This window comes from Pelodiscus sinensis, chromosome 6 (genome assembly GCF_049634645.1).
Source record: "Pelodiscus sinensis isolate JC-2024 chromosome 6, ASM4963464v1, whole genome shotgun sequence".
Taxonomy (NCBI): Eukaryota; Metazoa; Chordata; order Testudines; family Trionychidae; genus Pelodiscus; species Pelodiscus sinensis.
Genome location: NC_134716.1, coordinates 34,414,331 through 34,434,307, shown reverse-complemented (window position 1 = coordinate 34,434,307; position 19,977 = coordinate 34,414,331). Strand labels below are relative to the sequence as shown.

The window sequence follows — 19,977 nt, the reverse complement described above, 5'->3', positions numbered from 1 at the left end:
CAATGGTACTTATCACTCATGTCTTTTAGTTGGGCTTTAGGTATGAGCAGGCAAACTGTAACCCATTATTTCAAGGTAGAAGACTGAATCGTTTGGGATTAATATGGAGTTTAAAAGAATAAAATATCAATGGATACTTTTGAGTAATGCATATGTTAAGTTCACAATCTGCTCAAGAATATTCAGTGATCAAGAAAGAGGCCAGACTGATTTGATAAATTATTGCCAACTATTTACACAGTTCTAGTAATACGCACTATTCAAACACTGCATTATTAATGTTGTTGCAGTGTGTTTACATGGGTTATTAGTGTTCAATACTGTAGTGTCCTAGAACAACGGAACAATTTTATTACATGTATGTTAGTAGCACTTCCCATTGTCAGATTCCATTTTCAGTTGTTTAAAACTTTGGGGTGAAGGGTTGAATTCTAACTGCTGGCCTTAGGTTGAAATTTATTTGGAAAATTTCAACCAAAATTGTTCTACCATTTTTTAAAATGAGTGTGATGGAGTGTCGGGAGCGCAGGAGGGGTATCCCACACCCCACACTGATGCAGCACTTGTCCTTAATACCGCGGCGCTCAAGCTACCATGCCGAGAACGTTTGGCAGCCGCTGCAAGCGCTTGCACGGGAGCGCCCTGCACCACTGAGCCCAACAGTGGGACAGCACCTTCACTGGCATCCCAGTCAGAGGGTGCAGGCTTTGAAAAGTGGGCCGCCCCATCAGGCTGGGGCAGAACCGCCTGATGGAAGGAGGGAGCGGCCCTGGCAAAGGGGCATGGGGTGAGGCAGCCCCGGAGACAGAGGTTGCCAGAATGGGTCAGCAGGAGGCCCTGGAGGAGGGCAGCGCTTTGGAGCACAACAGGAGGAGGAGGAAGGCGCCCAGGATGGGGCTGAGAAGTGGCCCGTGGGTTGGTGAGTTACGGGACATCCCCACCGACCGAACAGGAGGCTGTCATCCCTGTTCTCAGGGTCCTAGGCTGAGACCTAGAGAGAGGGTGGGCCCAGGTCTCCCTTCCCTCCCTACGCACGGGCAGCAGTAGATTAGTTGAAGTGACTTGGAAAAGACTGTTGGACACTGTGGACTACAGGTTAACCGTTGGGGTAGGGCGTCACCCGGTGAGAGTTTCCTCCCGAGAGGGAGGAAAACTGTAACAATGAGATTAAGAGAAAATGCAGTTTTCCTCACGTTCAAACAAAATGTTCTTAAATTGTTTCATCAAGAAGATTTAGTGCTTTGTTCTTTGGAGCAGGGATTGATGTCAGGGTAAATAAAGGTTGCATAAGTAACCTAATTCTGGGATTGCCTAACTTTTGAGTGCTTGACCTTGCAACCTCATGTTCTCTTAGGGTGCATCAACACTGCACCCATAGCTTGAAATAAGCTACGCAGTTTGAGCTATGCAAATTGCGTAACTTATTTTGAGTCAATTTTGAAATAGCTTATTTAGAAATTTGGCGCTGTCTATATAGCGCCAAATTTCAAAATAACCACTATACTGCAATGTCCTTTATTCCTAATTGAATGAGGTTTACAGGGACATCAGAATAGTGAGCCAGTTATATTTTGAAATAACGGGCTTGCTGTTAAGATGTGGGATAGCTATTTTGGGATTCCTTTTCTAGAAAATAGGATTTGTGGAGAAAAAGTTAAATAAAAAGTACCATCAAAGTACCAGAGCCACAGTGTACAAAATCGATTTTGAGTTCTAAGTCTTTTGTGGAAAGCACAATCATGGTAACAGACTATTTACAATGTTTTTTCATATACACATGTTCTGTTATAAATCACATAAAGCTATGAGTCAGACATAACAACACTTACTGTATAATCTGCTGTACAATATCACAGAGGGTGAAATGCAACTCACTCTTCCTCTGTGGTTGAAAAAAAAATGAATCCAGGGCTGGCTGGCTTTTTGACTGAAGTCCCCCAAATCCACAGAAGAGATACAGCATAAGCATTAAGGGTATGTCTAGACTACATGCCTCTGTCACCAGAGGCATGTAAATTAGACTACCCGACACAGTCAATGAAGCCAGGATTTAAATATCCCCGGCTTCATTAAAATAAAAATGGCCACCGCGCTGTGCCGATGATCAGCTGAGCGGGCACAGCATGGTGGCCATTTCTATTTTAATGAAGCCGGGGATATTTAAATCCTGGCTTCATTGACTATGTCAGGTAGTCTAATTTACATGTCTGTCGCCAGAGGCATGTAGTCTAGACATACCCTAACAGTGCAAGCTTCCCACCCACCACAACATTGGCCTGATGACCCCTTCTAGGAAAGAAATGGTAGTTCAACCTTTATGGTCCATTCAGTTCTTGCTGGTTGTTAAGCCTGACAGAGTGCAAATTCCTAATATATGACTAATATGTGGTAACTGAACAGTTACCACAGTTTCTATTTATATAAGTCTCTGAACAGCCACTGGATGAAGGGTAGCTGCTTTCATGCATGACCAGCATGGTGTTGGTTTGAATCAATGACCTAGGATTAAAATGATTTTTACCATTACAAATTCCTAAACCTTTCCATTATCCACATTTAACTATTTCGAAATTATGTTCACTGCCAATTTAAAATCTTTCTGATGGTGAGAAACACCTTCAGAATATTACCTTGAATTAATTTTTTTAAATCACTTTTTTGAAGTGCATTATATTCAATTCATGTGATCTGAGGATAATGCTATTTAATATAGATGGTTGATAGCATGATTAGCAGACTATAGATTAACTCAACTTCATTTAACAGTGTCATACCTGATTTACAGCTTTATAAACTGCAGTGTAACAATTATAAAAACCTCTCAGATATAGATAAATGTAACTTAAAGATCTTGTTAATTCATGTTACAATGCATGAAAAATTAATAGAATTGAATATTATTTGAGCTCTACACAGACTTATTTATAATATTTCTTGCTTGACTCAATTGCAGAATGTTTGTTTATTGTTTCTTATACCAACGGATATATTTCTATAATGTAGGCACAGTGGATTTTTAACACAAATCTTTTTAGGATAGTGCTGTCAAATTTACTTTATTTATAACTTACTAATCATATTTCTGCATATTTTTGTAGTTTACTTATGCTCTGTTTCATTAATAAAAAAATACACATTAGAACTTTGATGCCTCAGTTATATTGCGGAATAACAAAGCATGATGAGAGGCAGACATTTTATAAATGCCATAATGATTACTTTTCTAAGCTATTTCTAAAATTAAAGGAAACACTGTATTTTCCATTATTATGGCTTTAAAAACATTTATACCCTGGATTTCATGTGATTTCTAAAGTCCACATCATCTCCATTAATATTACTCATTTTGCCCTCTTTAATTTTGGACAGCATAAGGCTTATTACAAACATCTTCTGCAGTTTGCTATTCTAAATTACAACTCCAAATTCTGTATGATAAAAACCAACTTTTTATTTCTAATGACCACTGCTGATTTTCTATTTTTGCTCCATCTTTTCCATTACTATCATGAAGATTCTGCACTGTTAGGCCAGATTCTACTTCGGGCTAGAATAGGAATGTGAATTATGCTTTGCTACATTTCAGGTAGTGGACCAGGTGGAGGAACATGAACATGTGCTGCAAAAAGAGCTTCTGTGGAAAGCACAGGCCACGCTGGAAGTGGCAAAGCAGTCCTTATACAAACGAGAGAGAGAGGTGACTGAACTTTTACAAAGTGAGAGTGAACATAAAACAATGAAGCCTCAAATCACAGTTACAACATTAATGAAGACTCTTGTGAGCAAGGTAAATATTAATTAGACCCCTGGAAAATATGTATTGGGTTTCCTAAGAGGGGGTGGGGAACCTTTTTTTGGTTCCCAATCCATCGGGGGCGGAATACAAGAAAGAAGCGCAAAAAAAAAAAAAAAAAAAAAAAAAAAAAAGCCCTCACTGAAGTGGCCCCTGACAGAGGAGAAAGACAATGCTCAGGGGCTAGATCCAGACAAGCCAGGGGCTGCATCCAGCCCCTGGGCCTTAGTTTTCTTACCTCTGTTCTAAGACTAGAAAATATAAAAATCTACTAAAGTTTTTGTTTTTTTAAGATAAAAATAAGAAAGTTATGCTGGATGTGTGTCTGTAAATGTATGGCTCTATGTAATGGTTACACCTGAAATTTTCAAAGGAGCCTAATGACGTAAGCCAAGTTAGTCTGTTACAGGAAAAAAAAAACCACACAGCAAGCAAATGGTCTGGTAGCACTTTATAGACTAACAAAACGTGTAGATGGTATCATGAGCTTTCGTGGGCACAAAGAAGTGGGCTGTGCCCATGAAAGCTCATGATACCATCTACATGTTTTGTTAGTCTACCCCATTAGCAAATGGTCTGGTAAGGCACTTACCGTAAATCCCACTGAAATTCACTGTGATAAATAGTAACTCCTAGGGAAAATGACTACCCCATGAGTGCAATTTGTCTTTCATTGTTATTATTTTCATTACCAATTTTGCCTACTGAGAGATTAACTGCGTGGGGAAAAAAAAACACCACACACACACACACACACACACACACACACACACACACACACACACTGGAGGGCAGAAAATTGCATCACAAAAATGGCAAATAACTGCTCCAAATTTAAGGAATTTTTTTAAAAAATCCAATTTTTAATTCATACTAGGTTCACACTTTATATTGTGATGTACCTGAGGCACAACAATACATCAATCGGCTTATTGACAAGAATGATGCTGAAAGGGATAATCGAAAAGAAGAATTTAATAATGTGCAGGCTGACATCCTATCCTATGAAGTTATTTATGGAAAAAAACCTACAGATTACAAAAGGTACATGGGATATTTCGTGAAGCAGTACATAAACACAATGGAGAGAATACTAGGCTGTTTTCATTCTAATACACACAGAAAGAAAGTTAAAATAGGAAGTATTGTGTCATATTTTATAAACTGTCAAAAGCAAAGCAATTCAATGGTAAGAATAACTATCGTTTGCCTTGATCCAAATGCTTAAGAGATACGCCATACGTGCCATAATGCACACAGATGCCATTCTAATACACTTGTTAGTCTCTAAGGTGCCATAGGACTCCTCATGGTTTTTAAACTTAACTCCCTAGTGTAGAGCAGGATTATCTGAAAAGAACCTCCCTTATTTCAAAATAGTGAGCGGAGCATCCACACTACCCAGCCAAAATTAACAGGTTGGTTATTTTGAAATCTGTGCTCCTGCTTTCCTTGGGGAACCACGCTGATTTCAAAATTCTATTTCAAAATAGCGCTAATGTGGACGATCTGATGCTCCTTATTCAAAATAATTGGCCTCCAGAAGCCTCTCGTAGCTGCCCTTCTGACCCCACCAGGCATCTCCACTGCTCCATTTCTCCTGTGGAACTTAAAACTCCAGGCTGCAAGAGAAGGGCTTGTGCCACATGGCCAGCCGTCCCAACATGCTCTCAGAGCTTCTCATGGCTGCCAGCGCTTCTGCTGCTCCCTCAGCTGCCACTACACAGGGATGCAGGAGAGCTACGGCCTGGACTGGTGCAGAGATCCTGGACCTCATTGAGGTCTGGGGGAAGGAAGAGGGGAAGGAGACCAGCCTCAAGGATCTCCACACCAGGAAGAGGAATGTGGAGGTTTATGGCCTCATCGCTGCCAGCCTGGCCGACACAGGCCACAACCATGTTCACATGAAGGTAAAGGAGCTCCAGCAGGCCTACCACAAGGCCAGGGAGCAGAGCTGATGCTCCAGAGTGGCAACACACAGCTGCTGCTGCTGCTTCAAACAGCTGGATGCCATCCTAGGAGAGGGGATGGTCACCTCCTTTCCTGTCATTATCGAGTTCAGCCAGGACACACCCGGCATCAGCCTCCAGAAGAGCAGGATTGTGGAGGAGAAGGTGGCGGCCAGCCAGGCAATCAGGCCCACCAGCCAGGACCTGATCCTCATTCTGGAGCCAGTCCCTCCCTTCTTCCCCGCACCACTAAGGAGGTCTCCCAGGACTCAAACGAGGGGAGGCACTTCAGGTGAGTTCTAAAACTTTTTTATCTACACCCAGGGGCAGATGATGGGCTGTGAGGAGCTGCACACTCCTCGCTCAGCCTACTTGAAGTCATACAACAGCCTCTGTGTATGGGTGCACATGGAGCGCCAGTCCAGAGTACTCAGCTCCATGACACATGTGGCAAAGGGTCATGCCTGCACTCAGGCAGCATCTGCTCCTGATCGGTGATGCAGAGACTGATTCCTTGCATGAGAACCTGCCCAGGGGAAGAAGAGGGGATCCCAGTAGCACTCTCTCTGGCAAGCAGACTCTGCCGCTCACACACCTCCCCTAACACCCACCCCCTCCTCCAGCAGGCAGGAATAGAAACTCCCTCGCTGCAGGACGCCACTAGTGCCAGACCTACCCTGTGCGGGACACAGGAGGAAGCCGAGCTGTCCCACTTCTCCCTCCCACCTGTAGGCCCCTGGCCTGGCTGGAACCTTCCCATGTCTGCTTGTCCCTGGGCAGTGGGTGTAGCAAAGCTCCCATGGGATATTTGTGCCCCTGCAGGAAATTGCCCTCTGCATAGGCATTGGGCAGACTTGCTCAAAGCACATCACCATCCTCTGAACTGAGACCTTCAATTTCGGCTCAGAGATTAGGGCTAGGCTTCATACACAGTGTCTCCTGGGATGACTGCCCTTGTCACTTTTCTTCACAGCTGGGCCAGCTGTGAGCTTGGCACATCCCCCAGCATTCATCTACCTGACTCCGCAGAAGGAAGAGAACCTGTGAGGACCTGCTGTGGGAGTAGATGGCCTGCCTGCAGTCCCTTGTCCGGAGGCTCGAAGAGGAGCGCCTGGAGCAGGCCACTGACCAGGAACAGAGAAAGGCCACCTGGGACCAGCTGTCTCACCAGCACAAGGCCATGTGCTCCTCCCTTACCTTGGTGATGGAACACATGGTCTTGTGCATTGAGCGTGCCACCAGCCACCTCCCCACCACCCCCATGGTTTTCCTTCATAATCCCTCAAAGGGCCACTGGGGCCCCAGAACATGTGGTAATTGCTAGGAGCTCTTGGGCAGTTGAAGCCAGTCCCAGCCCCAACCCTGAGCTCCCCTTCTCCCCCTCCCATTCCAGGTTCTTTCCCCAGTCCCTACATTGCTGTATATGCCCCACAATAAGTAGTCCTATTGTGTCAAGAAAAAAGCTTTATTCTTTGCTCTGCAGGGTAGGGGTATGGGAGGAAAGGTGAAATGCAGGGGCCTTTTATGGAGAGACACAGGGGAGAGTGTCTTACAACAGTCCTTGGATGAAACTGTCCCTCAAGGCCTCCCTGATGAGCACAGCCCATTGATGTTCTCTCCATCTGGTGCTGGTGCCAGCTACTTGTATGCTCTGGCCAGCCATTCAGCCTCTGCCCCACCCTGGCAGAAAAGTCTCCTCCTCGCTCTCACACAGGCTGTGCAGCAGCACACAACTGTCCACCACTACAAAGGGGATGTTGCATTCACTGAGGTCTAGACAGGTGAGGAGACTCCTGTACCTCCCCTTTTAATGGCAAAAAGCCTCCACACGACCATGCAGCGCTAGTTCAGCCTGGCATAGATGTACTCATTGGGAGGCCTTCACGAATCACGGGAGCAAGGAGTAGGCTGCGTTACCCAGGATTACAATGGGCATGTTCACCTCTCCAACTCTGACGGTTCAGTCAGGGAAAGAAGTGCCGGTGTGCATCTTTCAGAACAGGCAGGAGTTCCAGAAGATGCGGGTGTCACGTGCCTTATGTTGATGTTGGCGAAGCATCTCTTGTGATTCACGTGGGCCTGCAGCACCATGGAGAAGTATTCCTTTCTTTTGATGAAGTCTGAGGCACTGTGGTCTGGGACCAGGATGAGGCTGTGTGTGTCATCTATGGACCCCTTCCTCCACCCTCACAGTTGGGGAAGCCATGGCAGCAAAGTCATCCATGATGGTGTTCATGTTCCCCAGAGTGATGACCCTCTGTAGCAGCACATGATTGATGGCCTTCACTACTTATATGAGCACAGCCCCGATGGTGGATTTCCCCATATGGAATTGGTTCCTGATGGAGCATCAGCTATCTGGCACCACAGGGCAATGGTGACACACTTCTGCATTGGAATGACAGGTCTCAGTCGGGTGTCCTGTTGCCTGAGAGCAGGAGTGAGCCACTTGCAGAGCACAAGGAAGGTGGCCTTCCACATGCAGAAGTTCTGCAGCCACTGCTGATCAACCCATAGCTGCACAATTATGAGATCCCACCAGTCCGAACTGGTCTCCCTTCACCAGAAGTGGCATTCCAGAGTGTCCAGGGGGACTGAGGGGCCTTTGCAGCAGCCAGAGTTCCAGGACCTGGGTGATCAGGGCCTGTGGTCTGGGCTGGTTCTTGTCCTTCTGGAAGTACTGCACCATGAGGGACAGCACGAGGCCCATGTGCCTGGTAGTGCTTTACAGCAGGTCTGGCTCTGTGCTTGGAGTGCTGTGGCATCTGCAAGGGCAGCCAGAGCACACTGTGTCTGTTTTGTGTCTCATGGGGGGAGGGCCGTGGAGGAGTGTGTGAGAAACGGCTGTAGAGAGGAGCCCCTGAAAGCGTGCATCGCAGTTTGCCTGATCAAGCAGCCACAGGATTGTCCATCCTTCTGATGCTCTCCCCAGAGCACTTCTGGAGGCTCTAAGTCCAAGACAGGTTCCAATCAGTGTGAACATGCTATTTCAAAATAATTCTGACAACTTCAATGCTCCCCCGTTGTGGGGACATGCTATTTCAGGAGCTATTATTTTGAATGTAGTTATTTTGAAATAATTTCCTAGTGTAGCCATGCCCTTACAGACTAACACGGATACCCCTCTGAGACATTCTATGTGATATCATGGAAGAATTAGATGCTTACAGAATATTTCATAAATGTTTTGCAAACCCAGTGTGGATAGGTCAGTGGTTTCATTGGAATCTGTATTGTGCTGCCAATATTTAGGGGTTTCTTTTACGGTTAGTGGTATCAAGACCAGATACTCTTGTCTGTGGATTTTTCATGTCAAGCCACTCCGTAGGGATTTATGTCCCAGATTAAAATAAGATTCCACATGTGGCTTACTATGGAAAAATAAAAGTAGAGACTCTTTCTCTGGATGTTTCATAAAAGAAATGGTCTGAGAGCATAGCAAAGAACCAGCAATAAAATACAGTAAAACCTGTGTTATCTGGCACACTCGGGGATTAGGGCATTCTGGTTATCTGAGGGTCTCATCAACCCAATGGACAATAGTAAAACTCAAGTTTTTAATATTGGTAGTTTTGTAGTGTGAGGCAGTTGGTCTCACATTTCTATTTGGAGTTAAAGATGATTAGAACTTCTTAAATAAAAAATTGTTAAGCCAATCATGGTAAACCAAGCCAGGCCTGTGCGCCTGAAGATGTGACAGGATTGTGGCTGGGGGCCATGCTGGTTAATAAAGTTTTCTGGTTAAGAGAATGCCGGATAACAAAGATTTCATTGTACAACAAATAGACCCACAGCTTGGTAGCTGGCTTGAACAGTTTTTCCATCTAGTATTTTATAGAACTTAAAATATACAAAGTGTATTTAGCTAGTCCATGCTATATTGCAAGCTCAGGAAAAATCCAGCCGTGGGCTGAATCTGGCCCGTGGATGCTGAGGGGAGTCCCAGGAGGCTCCCCGCTTGCCTCACTCCAGTCAGAAATGTGGCTGCGGGGTGTTTTCACTTCAAAAACTGAGCCTGGATGGGGGGGGGGGGGCGGAGAGCTTTAGGAGCTGCTCGCACCACCAGCACAATCCCATTGGCCGGCTTCTGGACAGAAACTGGCCAATGGGAACCACCTGTTTCAATAAGCACAAAGGGCTCCTAGTTATTCACAGAGCACATAGCTGCAGCCTGTGTGGGGTGCAAGGCAGGCAGGGAGGCAGATTCAGCTGCTTGCTACTAAGTTCCCTGGACAGAGGCTGCCTCTGGCACCCCAGCCCCCCCACTTCCCCAACCCTCTGCCCCCCTACGCCACATACCCAAATCCTCTGCCCCCCTCCTGCACTGATGCCTCCTCCCAGACCCAACACACCAATCCCCTACCCCACATCACAGTCATCTCCTGCCCTAGCTCACAACCCAATTCCCTGCCCTAGGTTACAATCCAACCCCCTGCACCCTAGTTTAATGCCCCAGGTCACAACTGCCTCCTTCACCCAAACTCCCTCCTGCACTAACCTCACAGACCCCGCACCACCTCTATGAGTATCATGAAAGAGTAAGGCCCTGGACTACTTTCCAAGTTCTTGGAGTGGTCCCTCCCCCTCATCAAAAATTATTGCCCACCCCTGCCATGTAGTCATAGCAATATAAACTAGAAGGAATCTAGAACCTCACAATACTTTTCTGCCACTTCTTTTTTCAAAATCCTTCCTCCAGTACACTTTGTGCTGACTACAGATTGAAGCTCTCTTAATCAGGACTCTCTGGGTGGCAACATCTGTGTTCCAATAGGACCACATTTGTTTTTTGGACCAGAGAATCCCATGAAGAGCTAGCACCTGGGATCCCTGAAGGCTGGCAGGGCAGTGGGAGCCCCACATGTGGTAATAAGGCAGAGGGAGCCCAGTGCACACAGGAAGTGGGGCTGCCCAGTGTGACAGCAGGAGCCCAGTGTGCAAAGGCAGCAGGGCTGCCTAGCAGGGCCATGTGTGGCTGACAGGGGCAGCAGGGGCCAGCAAGATGGGGTAGCTGGCTGGGAGGCCATTGGTGGGGCCAAAGCTGGAGGGGGCCAGAAATGACCTCCCCTGAGCTGGCAAAATCCATCATCTGGGACCCGTCAAGTCCCAAAAGTGCCAGACCAGGGAGGTCCAACCTGTAGTAGAAATGTAAGAAAAACAAACAAAAAAAACCACACATCTCTAATGACCTTGACTTTCTGAATACATTTGTAGGGAACAGTTTTCAGTAAAGCTTTCAAGAAATCTTGCAAATGCAAAGTCTGAATTGGAACATGCTGAAACAGAGAAGATTGCATTGGATTGTATCCAGAAGGGGGAAATCCCAGACTGGATTAGTAAACATTGTCCATATTTAACCTTGTCAGGTGAGAGAGCTTCCTTTTAATTCACAAGAGCTGAACTGTTCTGAGCCAAATTAATTTTAGAGATTGTATGACATGTTTATTAGTGATGCCAATGTCTTATAGCATATTTTTGGTTATAACAAGACACTTGCATTTGATTGTGTTACAAGGTAGTAAAAGCATGAAACAGCAAAGATTCCATATATTTTTACTCCATTCCTTAATTTTCTAGTAAAAAACTCATGGGTCTAGCATAATTTGGAAATACAGTTAAAACATTGGTTGTCTTTTTTACACTTTCAAAACCAAAATGCGCTGGTGACACTACAGTATTACAAGATGGAGGTTTTTATAGGGATGATGGAACCTTAAATTGTCAGAAGGGTGCAAAATGATTATATCACTTGGTAATGAATAAAATACATCAGGAAATGGATAGAGAAATTCACATTTCCGTTCACACTGCTATTTCAGACCATCTATGGGAAGACTAAATCTTATGTCACTTTGACTTCATAAAATTCCTTCTGAAGGAGAGAAATTAATGGGGCCAGTAGAGAAGTATCACAATGACATTCCTGCCAAAACATTCAGTTCGCTTTTTCCCTAAGTCGGCAACAGCATGTAGGTAAAATGTTCCATGCACACAGAGCTACATGTTCTTGGGGGAGGGGGAATATTGGAAACTTGACTGAACACTGGCCACGTGCTTTGATTTGCTAAAGGTTTATACTGTACTATAGTAATTTAAAATTGTACTGTGACCCTGACCAGATTCCGACCAAAAAAAGTGTGATGGTGAGAAAAGCCAACTTCCAGATGAAGCTGTGCAAATACTCAAAAGAAAATTCCAGGTAATGTGTTTAAAATGTGTTTAGTACAGAAGAGCAGGAGGAATTATCAAGAAAATATAAAACCCTCCTCTAATTATATTAAGCTTTGGATAAGAACAGAAGAACAGCCATACTGGGTCAGATCAAAGGTCCATCTAGCCTGGTATCCTGTCTGCCGACAGTGGCCAATACCAGATGCCCCAGAGGGAGGGATCATAACAGGTAATCCTGATGTGATTCCTCCCCTGTCACCCACTTACAGAGAAACAGAGGCTAGGGAATACCATTCTGACCTATCCTAATAGCCATTGATGGACTATGAATCTATCTAGCTCTTTTTTGAACCCTGTTAAAGTTCTAGCCTTCACAGCATCCTCTGGGAAGGAGTTCCACAGGCTGACTGTGCACTGAGTGAAGAAAAACTTCCTTTTGTTTGTTTTAAACCTACTGCCTATTAATTTAATTTGGTGACATTTAGTTCTTTATTGTAGGAATAAGTAAATAACTTTTCCTTATTCACTTTTTCCATGATTTTATAGACCTCTATCATATACTTGCTTTGAGCTTCATGATCTGTCCTCATTTGATGTGCCTGTCCATGAAAGAGAGCTCTCAGTAAGAACTACACACAGATCTAGGCAAATCTATTTTCCTTTTTAAGAGGTGTTGAACATCAACCACTAAGCACATGTATAATAAAAAAAATCATAACACAAATAGAAGCACTGATCCTTTGGGGTTTACAGTAGCATACCCACTTATTTTCTCCTATGAATCTTGTTCATGTCTTGGTGATTATTCAGCTTTTTAAGATTGGACACTCAGAGTAGATAAGGGCAGGACTTATAAACATGTACACAAGTCTGAGAATTTCAGTCATTGGGATTGCCTACTTCATAGCATGAGGTGCCATTTAGACGAGCATTTCTGAAACTGTGTTCTGTGGCACGAGGCAGTCAGAGCTGTGCCATGGAGAAAACAGAAAAAAATTCTGCTCTCCCACCCCCTGCAGAGTCCGTAGACAGCTCCTGCTGTGGCTGCCTCCTCTCCCCCACAGCTCGCAGGATGGCCCCTGTCCCACGGAGCCTCTGCTGCTGAGCAGCCTCCTCCTCCACATGTGCAGGCGGCAGTTCACACAGCATCCGCTGCTGCTGGGAGCAGGAGGGATGGCCGGTGCTAAGGGGCTGCTCCCAGACCTTGGCCTTTTAAAACTGCTGCCTGCAGGGAACCCAGCTCAGGCCTGCCACTCCCACCCCCGCCTGCAGTGTGCTCGGGCTCTGCTGCCCCCTCCCCCCTCGGGGTGCGCTTGGGCTCTGCTCACCCCTCCCCCCCCCCCATGCATTGCTGCTCTCTCTCCCCTGCGCCCCTCCCCAGCCTGCTGGGGAAGTGGCAGAGTTTAATCTGGCAGGGACAGTTGGGGTTTCTACTCTCTCCCCCTGTCCCTCCCCCCCGCCGCCCTGCCAGTGGGAAGCCTGGCCTGGTGCTGCAGCTGTGCTGGGTTCCCTGCTGCATTGGATGGGGAGGGAGAACTGAGATCTCCACACACACCCCAAGGATAAAAGCATGCTCCCTGGAGGCTTTCCCTTTTGATTCTTCCCCATTAAAAAAAAAAATCTTGTTTGCTGTTCCTCAGTCTTAAAGTTTAAGAAACACTGATTTAGACACTACTTCATTCTAAAACAAAGTGTAAATTGTAGCAAAGCCTGACTGAAATCAAATGGGTTCATTGTGATGCAAGGGACCCAATGCAAAATACACCAGAGGAAAGGAACCTTAAGCCTCAGTAAGTGATTCAACGTCTTTAATGTAATGTTAGTCAACAAATCAATGCCATTTTCTGCTGCATGACAAGTGGGGTTTGCTCCCCCACATAAGTTATTCCTTCCTGTGGTAATGCAGAGAGCTGTCAATGAGACCCGCCCCCCATTGCCTGGAATCCTACTTCAACCACCAAACATTGTTCACTATGAATTTTCTCTCTCCCATAAATAATACCAAGACATTGTTAATATCAAACAAAGACCAAAAGCAAATGACCTTTTAAGTCCAGTTCAGCAGTTACTATTCCAGATCAGTGTCACCCTTCCCATACCAATTTACTGGTTATTCACCCCAAATCCTTCCCCAAAGGCTTCACATATGGCTGTACGTACATTGGAATCCTACAGCCATGCTAGTTCGTCTAGACATTAGATTGGTTCCCCATTGGTGCCTGGTTGGTTTGCTATATTGAGTGTGAATTATAAAGTTTTTATTGGTTAGTTTAATATTATTAATATTCTAGGATGCTGATGGGACAGAGGAGCAGCAAGGGATCCACCAGCCTTGGACAGAGGCCCCTGTTACAAATGTGAAGGTGTCATATGGAAAGTGTGGAGTAAAAGAGCACCCTGTGAAAGAACCCTGGAGTGAAAACTGATTGCAGAATAAGCAAAACTTTCCAAAGCACTTAAATGACACAGAAGCTTAAGTCCCACTGGCTTTCAATGGGACTTGTTTCCTCAGTCACTTTGGTGTTTCTAGAAATGTGACCCCTAGTTTAGAAGTGTTTCAATATTTTTTAAAATCCAGTCTGAACCTACAATGGGATTACATGGGTGTGACCCCCTTATGGCCACCCACAATCCCACTAATTTAACAGGATTTTTGCGTGACTAAAGAGATGCATCCACACTGTTCCTAAGGTATATAAGGGCCCAACTTTGATTAATAGGAATAGAACTGATCAGAAATTTATTTTTGCAAACACACTTGTGAATGAGTGTTTTTTTTTTTTTAATCATCAATGTTCATTCTTCAGCAAAATTTTGATAGAAACTTTCCCACCACGACTAAAGCTAAAAAACTAGAGATAATGTTTGCATTTTGTTTGTTTGTTTGTAAAGAAACTGTACCTTCAAACATTTCCAGCCAGCTCAAAACAGGAAAATAGAGAGTTTAACAAATGGTTCATCATTGATTCTGTTTGTTAGTAAAAGAAACCCACTGTTCTGGCTGCATCCCAGTTTGTTGGTTTTTGTACATACATATTTATATTTAGAAAAGCTTGTCTAAATAATGGTATTTCCATGAGAGTTCAAATTCATGTTAGTGTTGGCTCCTTTTTTGTGTTTGTATGTGACTGAATGCTGCATGACTGAGAAATAAAGCCAAGCATAGTAGATAGCCATCCAGTACTAACATGCATGCATGTATTTCTCCATTCTGTTTTCCCCCTTGCCTGTAATCCTTTAATACAATAAAGGAATAAAATCTTGATTCAGCATTGTAACTGAGTCTGTAGTATAAGCTATTTATAAAGGTCATGCTACTGTAGTGTTTATAGAATGTGTGTATGTGTAGAGGTGAAAGGAGCCCCTACAAATTGTTAAGTAACAGGTTAAATCTCATTTGACCAGTCAACCATAGCTCCCTTACTTATAACTGGAATAATTTGATTGGAGACAAGAGCTGGAATTTAGAGAAAAAAAAGTCACGAGTCTCTTGTTCTTGCAGTCTGAAGAGTAGGTCTAAAACAAACCCTTTTTCTTTTACTCTGAAGATTGTAGCTGTATGCCAACAAACGTTGCTTCTTTAAGGCTCTGTTCTATTTTAAAGTAAACAGCATCTAAAAATTGCTGAACTCAAGCCAAGTGGCTTATATAATTATGCACGCTCTAACTGGTATCCTGCAACAGAAAATATGCTTCTGGTTGGGCATGGATGATTTTCCACAGTTCTCTTTCCCTGTCCCATTTTGTAATTAGAATTTAAAAAAAAAAGTCAGAGGTTTATCTGCCAAACTCTCTTGTGTTTAAAGTACATGTAACAACCTTAAATCTCAATCTTGTAACAGGCAGAACATCCTTCTGGCTAAAGGCTGTTCCTGCATATGCCAAGTGATCTTAGGGCCTATACTTGCACTAAGAACTGTGGCTCCCTGAACTCTGTACTTCTACAGACCCTTCTTGGGGAACTTTCCACAGCTCAAGAGGGCCTCTAAACCAAAGGTAATATTGAGTCATCATCAAATAGGAGCAGAATACCCCCGTCACAATTCCTCAGTGTCCTCCCCTCTCACTCTGCCCCTCTTCACATAAGCACAACTAGTTCCATGAAGTTAGCTTGCAGGTTATTGGGAGTCCATGATGTTGCATGGGTGTTTCATCTTTTGGCCCTTCTATTAAATGTAACTTCACATTAGGGTAGCATTTAGGTTTTAAAAGCCTTAACATGCTCTGCAACAAAGAATTCATTATATATCTGAAGGTGGTTGGAGAGAAAAATCCAGGCACTTCGCTGACCACAGGGGTCTGATGTGGTTTCTGATAGTATTTACACTGACCCAGGCTCTTTTAGATCCTGGTGTAAAGAGACTAACATGCACAACTAAGGACAAAAGGGGCTTATTTAAGAATGTTTGGAGCAGGAGGAGCAACACTGATTACATTAGAAATAATGGAAAGAAAATTAAGGTAAAAATAAGCTTCCTATCAGTGAATTGTTGCAGGAGATAGCATAGATAACCTAAAAATGAATTTGGGTCCAAATCCGTGAGTCAGTTAATATAACTGGCCAGCCCCATTCAGGGACATGCTGTAATGGGCTTTAAAATAAATTGTAGGTCTCAGTACAACTAGAAGTAGAAATGTTGGCCATTATGTGCCGATGGACAAAGCAAGTCATTTGTAGTTCACAAGAATTTTCAGTCCTAGATGAGGAAACCCAGGAACTATACTATGTGTAAACAGCACAGAGTCCTGTGGCACCTTAAACACTAAGATTTATTAGGAAATTAACTTTTGTGGGTAAAACCCACTTCATCAGATGAATTGGAGTGGAAATTAAAGTAGTAGGGGTGTCTATATATACGGAAAAAGTTGCTTTTGTTAATGAAGCAAATCTAGTCTGGGTGGAAGTGGGTCATTTACAGCATTCGGTATAGAGATGTGAATACCCAAGGAAGGGAAACTGACTAATTACATAAGCCCCACCATCAGAGCTCATCCAGTAACATGCCAGCAATGGCCCTCTGCCATGTATATTGGCTAAACTGGACAGTCTTCTATGCCAAAGGATAGATAAATAGACACAAATCAGACAACTTATATAAACCTGAAGGGGAACACTTTAACCTCCCTGGACATTCAGTAATGGATTGAGTAGCCATCCTTCTACAAAATAATTTTAAAACATGATTACAAAGGGAGACAGATGAACAGGAATTCATTTACAATTCAATATTATCAATTTAGTATTGAATTAGTTTACGCCCCTAATAAATCTGTTAGTCTCTAAGGTGCCACAGAACTCTATAGTTTTTGCAGATACAAACCAACACAGCTACTCCTCTGAGACTTTATACTAGGTATACTTGAGCAATATCTACTAGCACCTTGTTTATAAATACACAATTATACTGATGTGAAAGCTCAATGAAACGGACAGGTGTAACAGACACACTTCATTCAAGAAGATAGCTAAAACAATAGTAGCCACCACCCAAACCACAGGCCATAAGGAAGGTATGTTCACTGGAACTAAATACAAACATAGAGAGCTGAGTATTGGTTTTGGTGGACCTGTATTTGTTTGAACACAGATGCAGTCAGAACCACCAAAGAAGCAGGCAGAAGGCACCAGAAAGTCAAGGATAACCAGATAAGTACTTGTAGCATGACAGCGAGATAAAGTGACGAGAGGTTTTTGGGTAGAGGACTGGAATATAATATAATAGAAAAGAGGCTTAGAATATTAAGCAAGGAAATTGTTTCCTGCTGTTTGATTCCTACTGTGTCCAGTGAAACAGGACATTGTGTGCATTCTTTGTAAATAAACGGGGTTGGAAAGAAATTCTAACTACATTATCAATTATGCCTCTTAATGGAAACACTAAAAACCTTGAATATTGGCTCAAAACTTTGGTCAAAAGGGGCTATCAATAGAGAGATCTCATAACACCAAGTCTCAGTTTTAACTTGGAGAAAGTAAAATATGGAAGTGTTTGTAAAATTAGGGAAGGAGGGGAGGGTTATATATTAAAAAAGAAATCTAACTAGCTTGGTCTGTTTCACTTCTGATTTAATAATAAAGCACTTAGCTCTGTCACAATCAGTCATGTTTCTCAGCATTATGTACTGCTGTCTTCACTATGCTATGATGTGGTGTCAAAAGTGACTGGCTGCCACCTTCAGCATAGAGAGAAAAAAAGGAAGGAGAAATAAAGAGAGTAGAACTCCTAGGCACAGATGAGGGAAAGGTAATGGCTTCTGAGCCCTAAGCAAGGCTGAAACTGGCTACGTGATAGGCATGGAACTGGAAAACCAAGAATTAATGTATTTACAGAATTACTGATGTTGACTCTTGAATATATTCAAGGAGAGAACAAGTGGCTTGTGGATAATTCATCAACCAAATAAGGTGAAATGAAATGAAAAAATTGTGAATTGTTGCCCAGCTGCTGTTCTGGGTTGGCCCAGGGCAGTGGAGGTCATGCAACTTGGCCAGAAGGTGCTCCGCAGCAGTGTGGGGGCTATTGGAGATGCACTTGCTTGATACCCCCTGTGATCATTCAGGAGTATAACTGTCCTTGCTATCGAGTATCAGAGGGGTAGCCATGTTAGTCTGAATCTGCAAAAGTGGCAAGGAGACAAATCAGGTATTAGGAATGGTAATATACAAAAGCCTGTAGGGGAACACTTCAATCTCCCTGGACACACAATTGCAGATCTAAAGGTAGCCATCCTGCAGCAAAAAAGTTTCAGGACCAGACTTCAAAGAGAAACTGCTGAGCTACAGTTCATCTTCAAGACTGTGAATGGCTAGTTAACTACAAAAGCAGCTTCTCCTCTCTTAGTATTCACACCTCCAGATCAGCTACTAGAAGTGGACCTCATCCTCCCTGATTGGATCCACCTCGTTATCTCTAGCCTGATTCTGGCCTGCATATTTATACCTGCCTCTGGAAATTTCCACTACATACATCTGATGAAGTGGGTCTTTGCCCACGAAAGGTTATGCTCCAACACTTCGGTTAGTCTATAAGGTGCCACAGGTCTCCTCACCGCTTGTCCTTGCTGTCATAGTCCTGCCTTTCAGTTTGATGAGAAACAATCACATTCCATGCACATCTCATTGTCCTGGCACAACCAAACCCTAACCATGCTTTAAGATATAATAAGAGGATGCTACATACCAGATTTGGTGGTCCTAGCTCTTACTGGCCCCTTTTCCGAAAGGGGCATGTTAATTTCACAGATCGTAATAGGGAAATCCACGGGGGATTTAAATATCCCCCGCGGCATTTAAATAAAAATGTGTGCTGCTTTTTTCCGGCTTTTAGAAAAGCCGGAAAAGAGCGTCTACACTGGCCCCGATCCTCCGGAAAAAAAGCCCTTTTCCGGAGGATCTTATTCCTACTTTAGAAAAGCCGGAAAAAAGCGGCGGACATTTTTATTTAAATGCCACGGGGGATATTTAAATCCCCCGCGGATTTCCCTATTACGATCTGTGAAATTAACATGCCCCTTTCGGAAAAGGGGCCAGTGTAGACGTAGCCCTAGACTCATGGATGGACTGACTGACCCATGAACTCTAATATACAGCAGATTACAGATGTTGTTCTTTAGCTCTTTACATGGAATGAATAGATGACAGTTAATTTACATCTGCAGGCTTCTACAACATATGATCACACAGAATCACTCCCCCTGAAATAAGGTATCTGTGATTTTGGCTAGTATGCTATTCATTTCTTACTAGACCTCAATATGTAGGGAGCGATGTTCCAAAAGCAACCAGCAGATGGAGCTACAGTATAGGCTCAGACACTATCATACAGGCATCACTTCAGCAGGCCATCAGAACTATTAGTAGGATAGGAACACATTGTAGAAAATTGTTTTCTTTCCTCCGGCTAATAAACAGCATTTGCTTGATTGGGAACACATGGCTGTCACAATCTCTCAGCCAAGTCTGAAATTCTAAGATGTACGTGTATACACTTTTCCCAGCTCATGAGGTCACCTTTCCTTAAGGTATGCAAAGTACTTTGTAATTTGTGTTTGCATTTCATTTAT

General features: G+C 43.6%; 1 protein-coding gene and 1 long non-coding RNA gene across 6 annotated transcripts in view; one reads left to right on the top strand and one right to left on the bottom strand.

Annotated features, from left to right (window-relative positions):
- Positions 1-14,793, top strand: part of LOC102452715 (uncharacterized) — an 88,021-nt gene extending 73,228 nt beyond the window's left edge. For 3 of the 5 annotated variants that reach the window (XR_012904684.1, XR_012904683.1, XR_012904685.1), the window contains 4 exons: positions 3,587-3,787; positions 4,671-4,837; positions 5,287-6,034; positions 6,716-11,099. Coding sequence is in view for 2 of the 5 variants with exons in the window: in XM_075931716.1 (XP_075787831.1) it covers positions 3,587-3,787; positions 4,671-4,837; positions 5,287-5,701 (783 nt within the window). In the remaining 3 variants the exon portion in view is untranslated. Of the gene's footprint in view, positions 1-3,586; positions 3,788-4,670; positions 4,838-5,286; positions 11,109-11,861; positions 11,942-14,204 lie in introns of those variants that run through there. The other 2 variants (XM_014580963.3, XM_075931716.1) reach the window with 2 other exon arrangements.
- The window catches only part of LOC142829843 (uncharacterized), a 72,341-nt gene that overhangs the window by 48,868 nt on the left and 3,496 nt on the right, over positions 1-19,977 (bottom strand). The gene's annotated exons all lie outside the window — the stretch shown is intronic.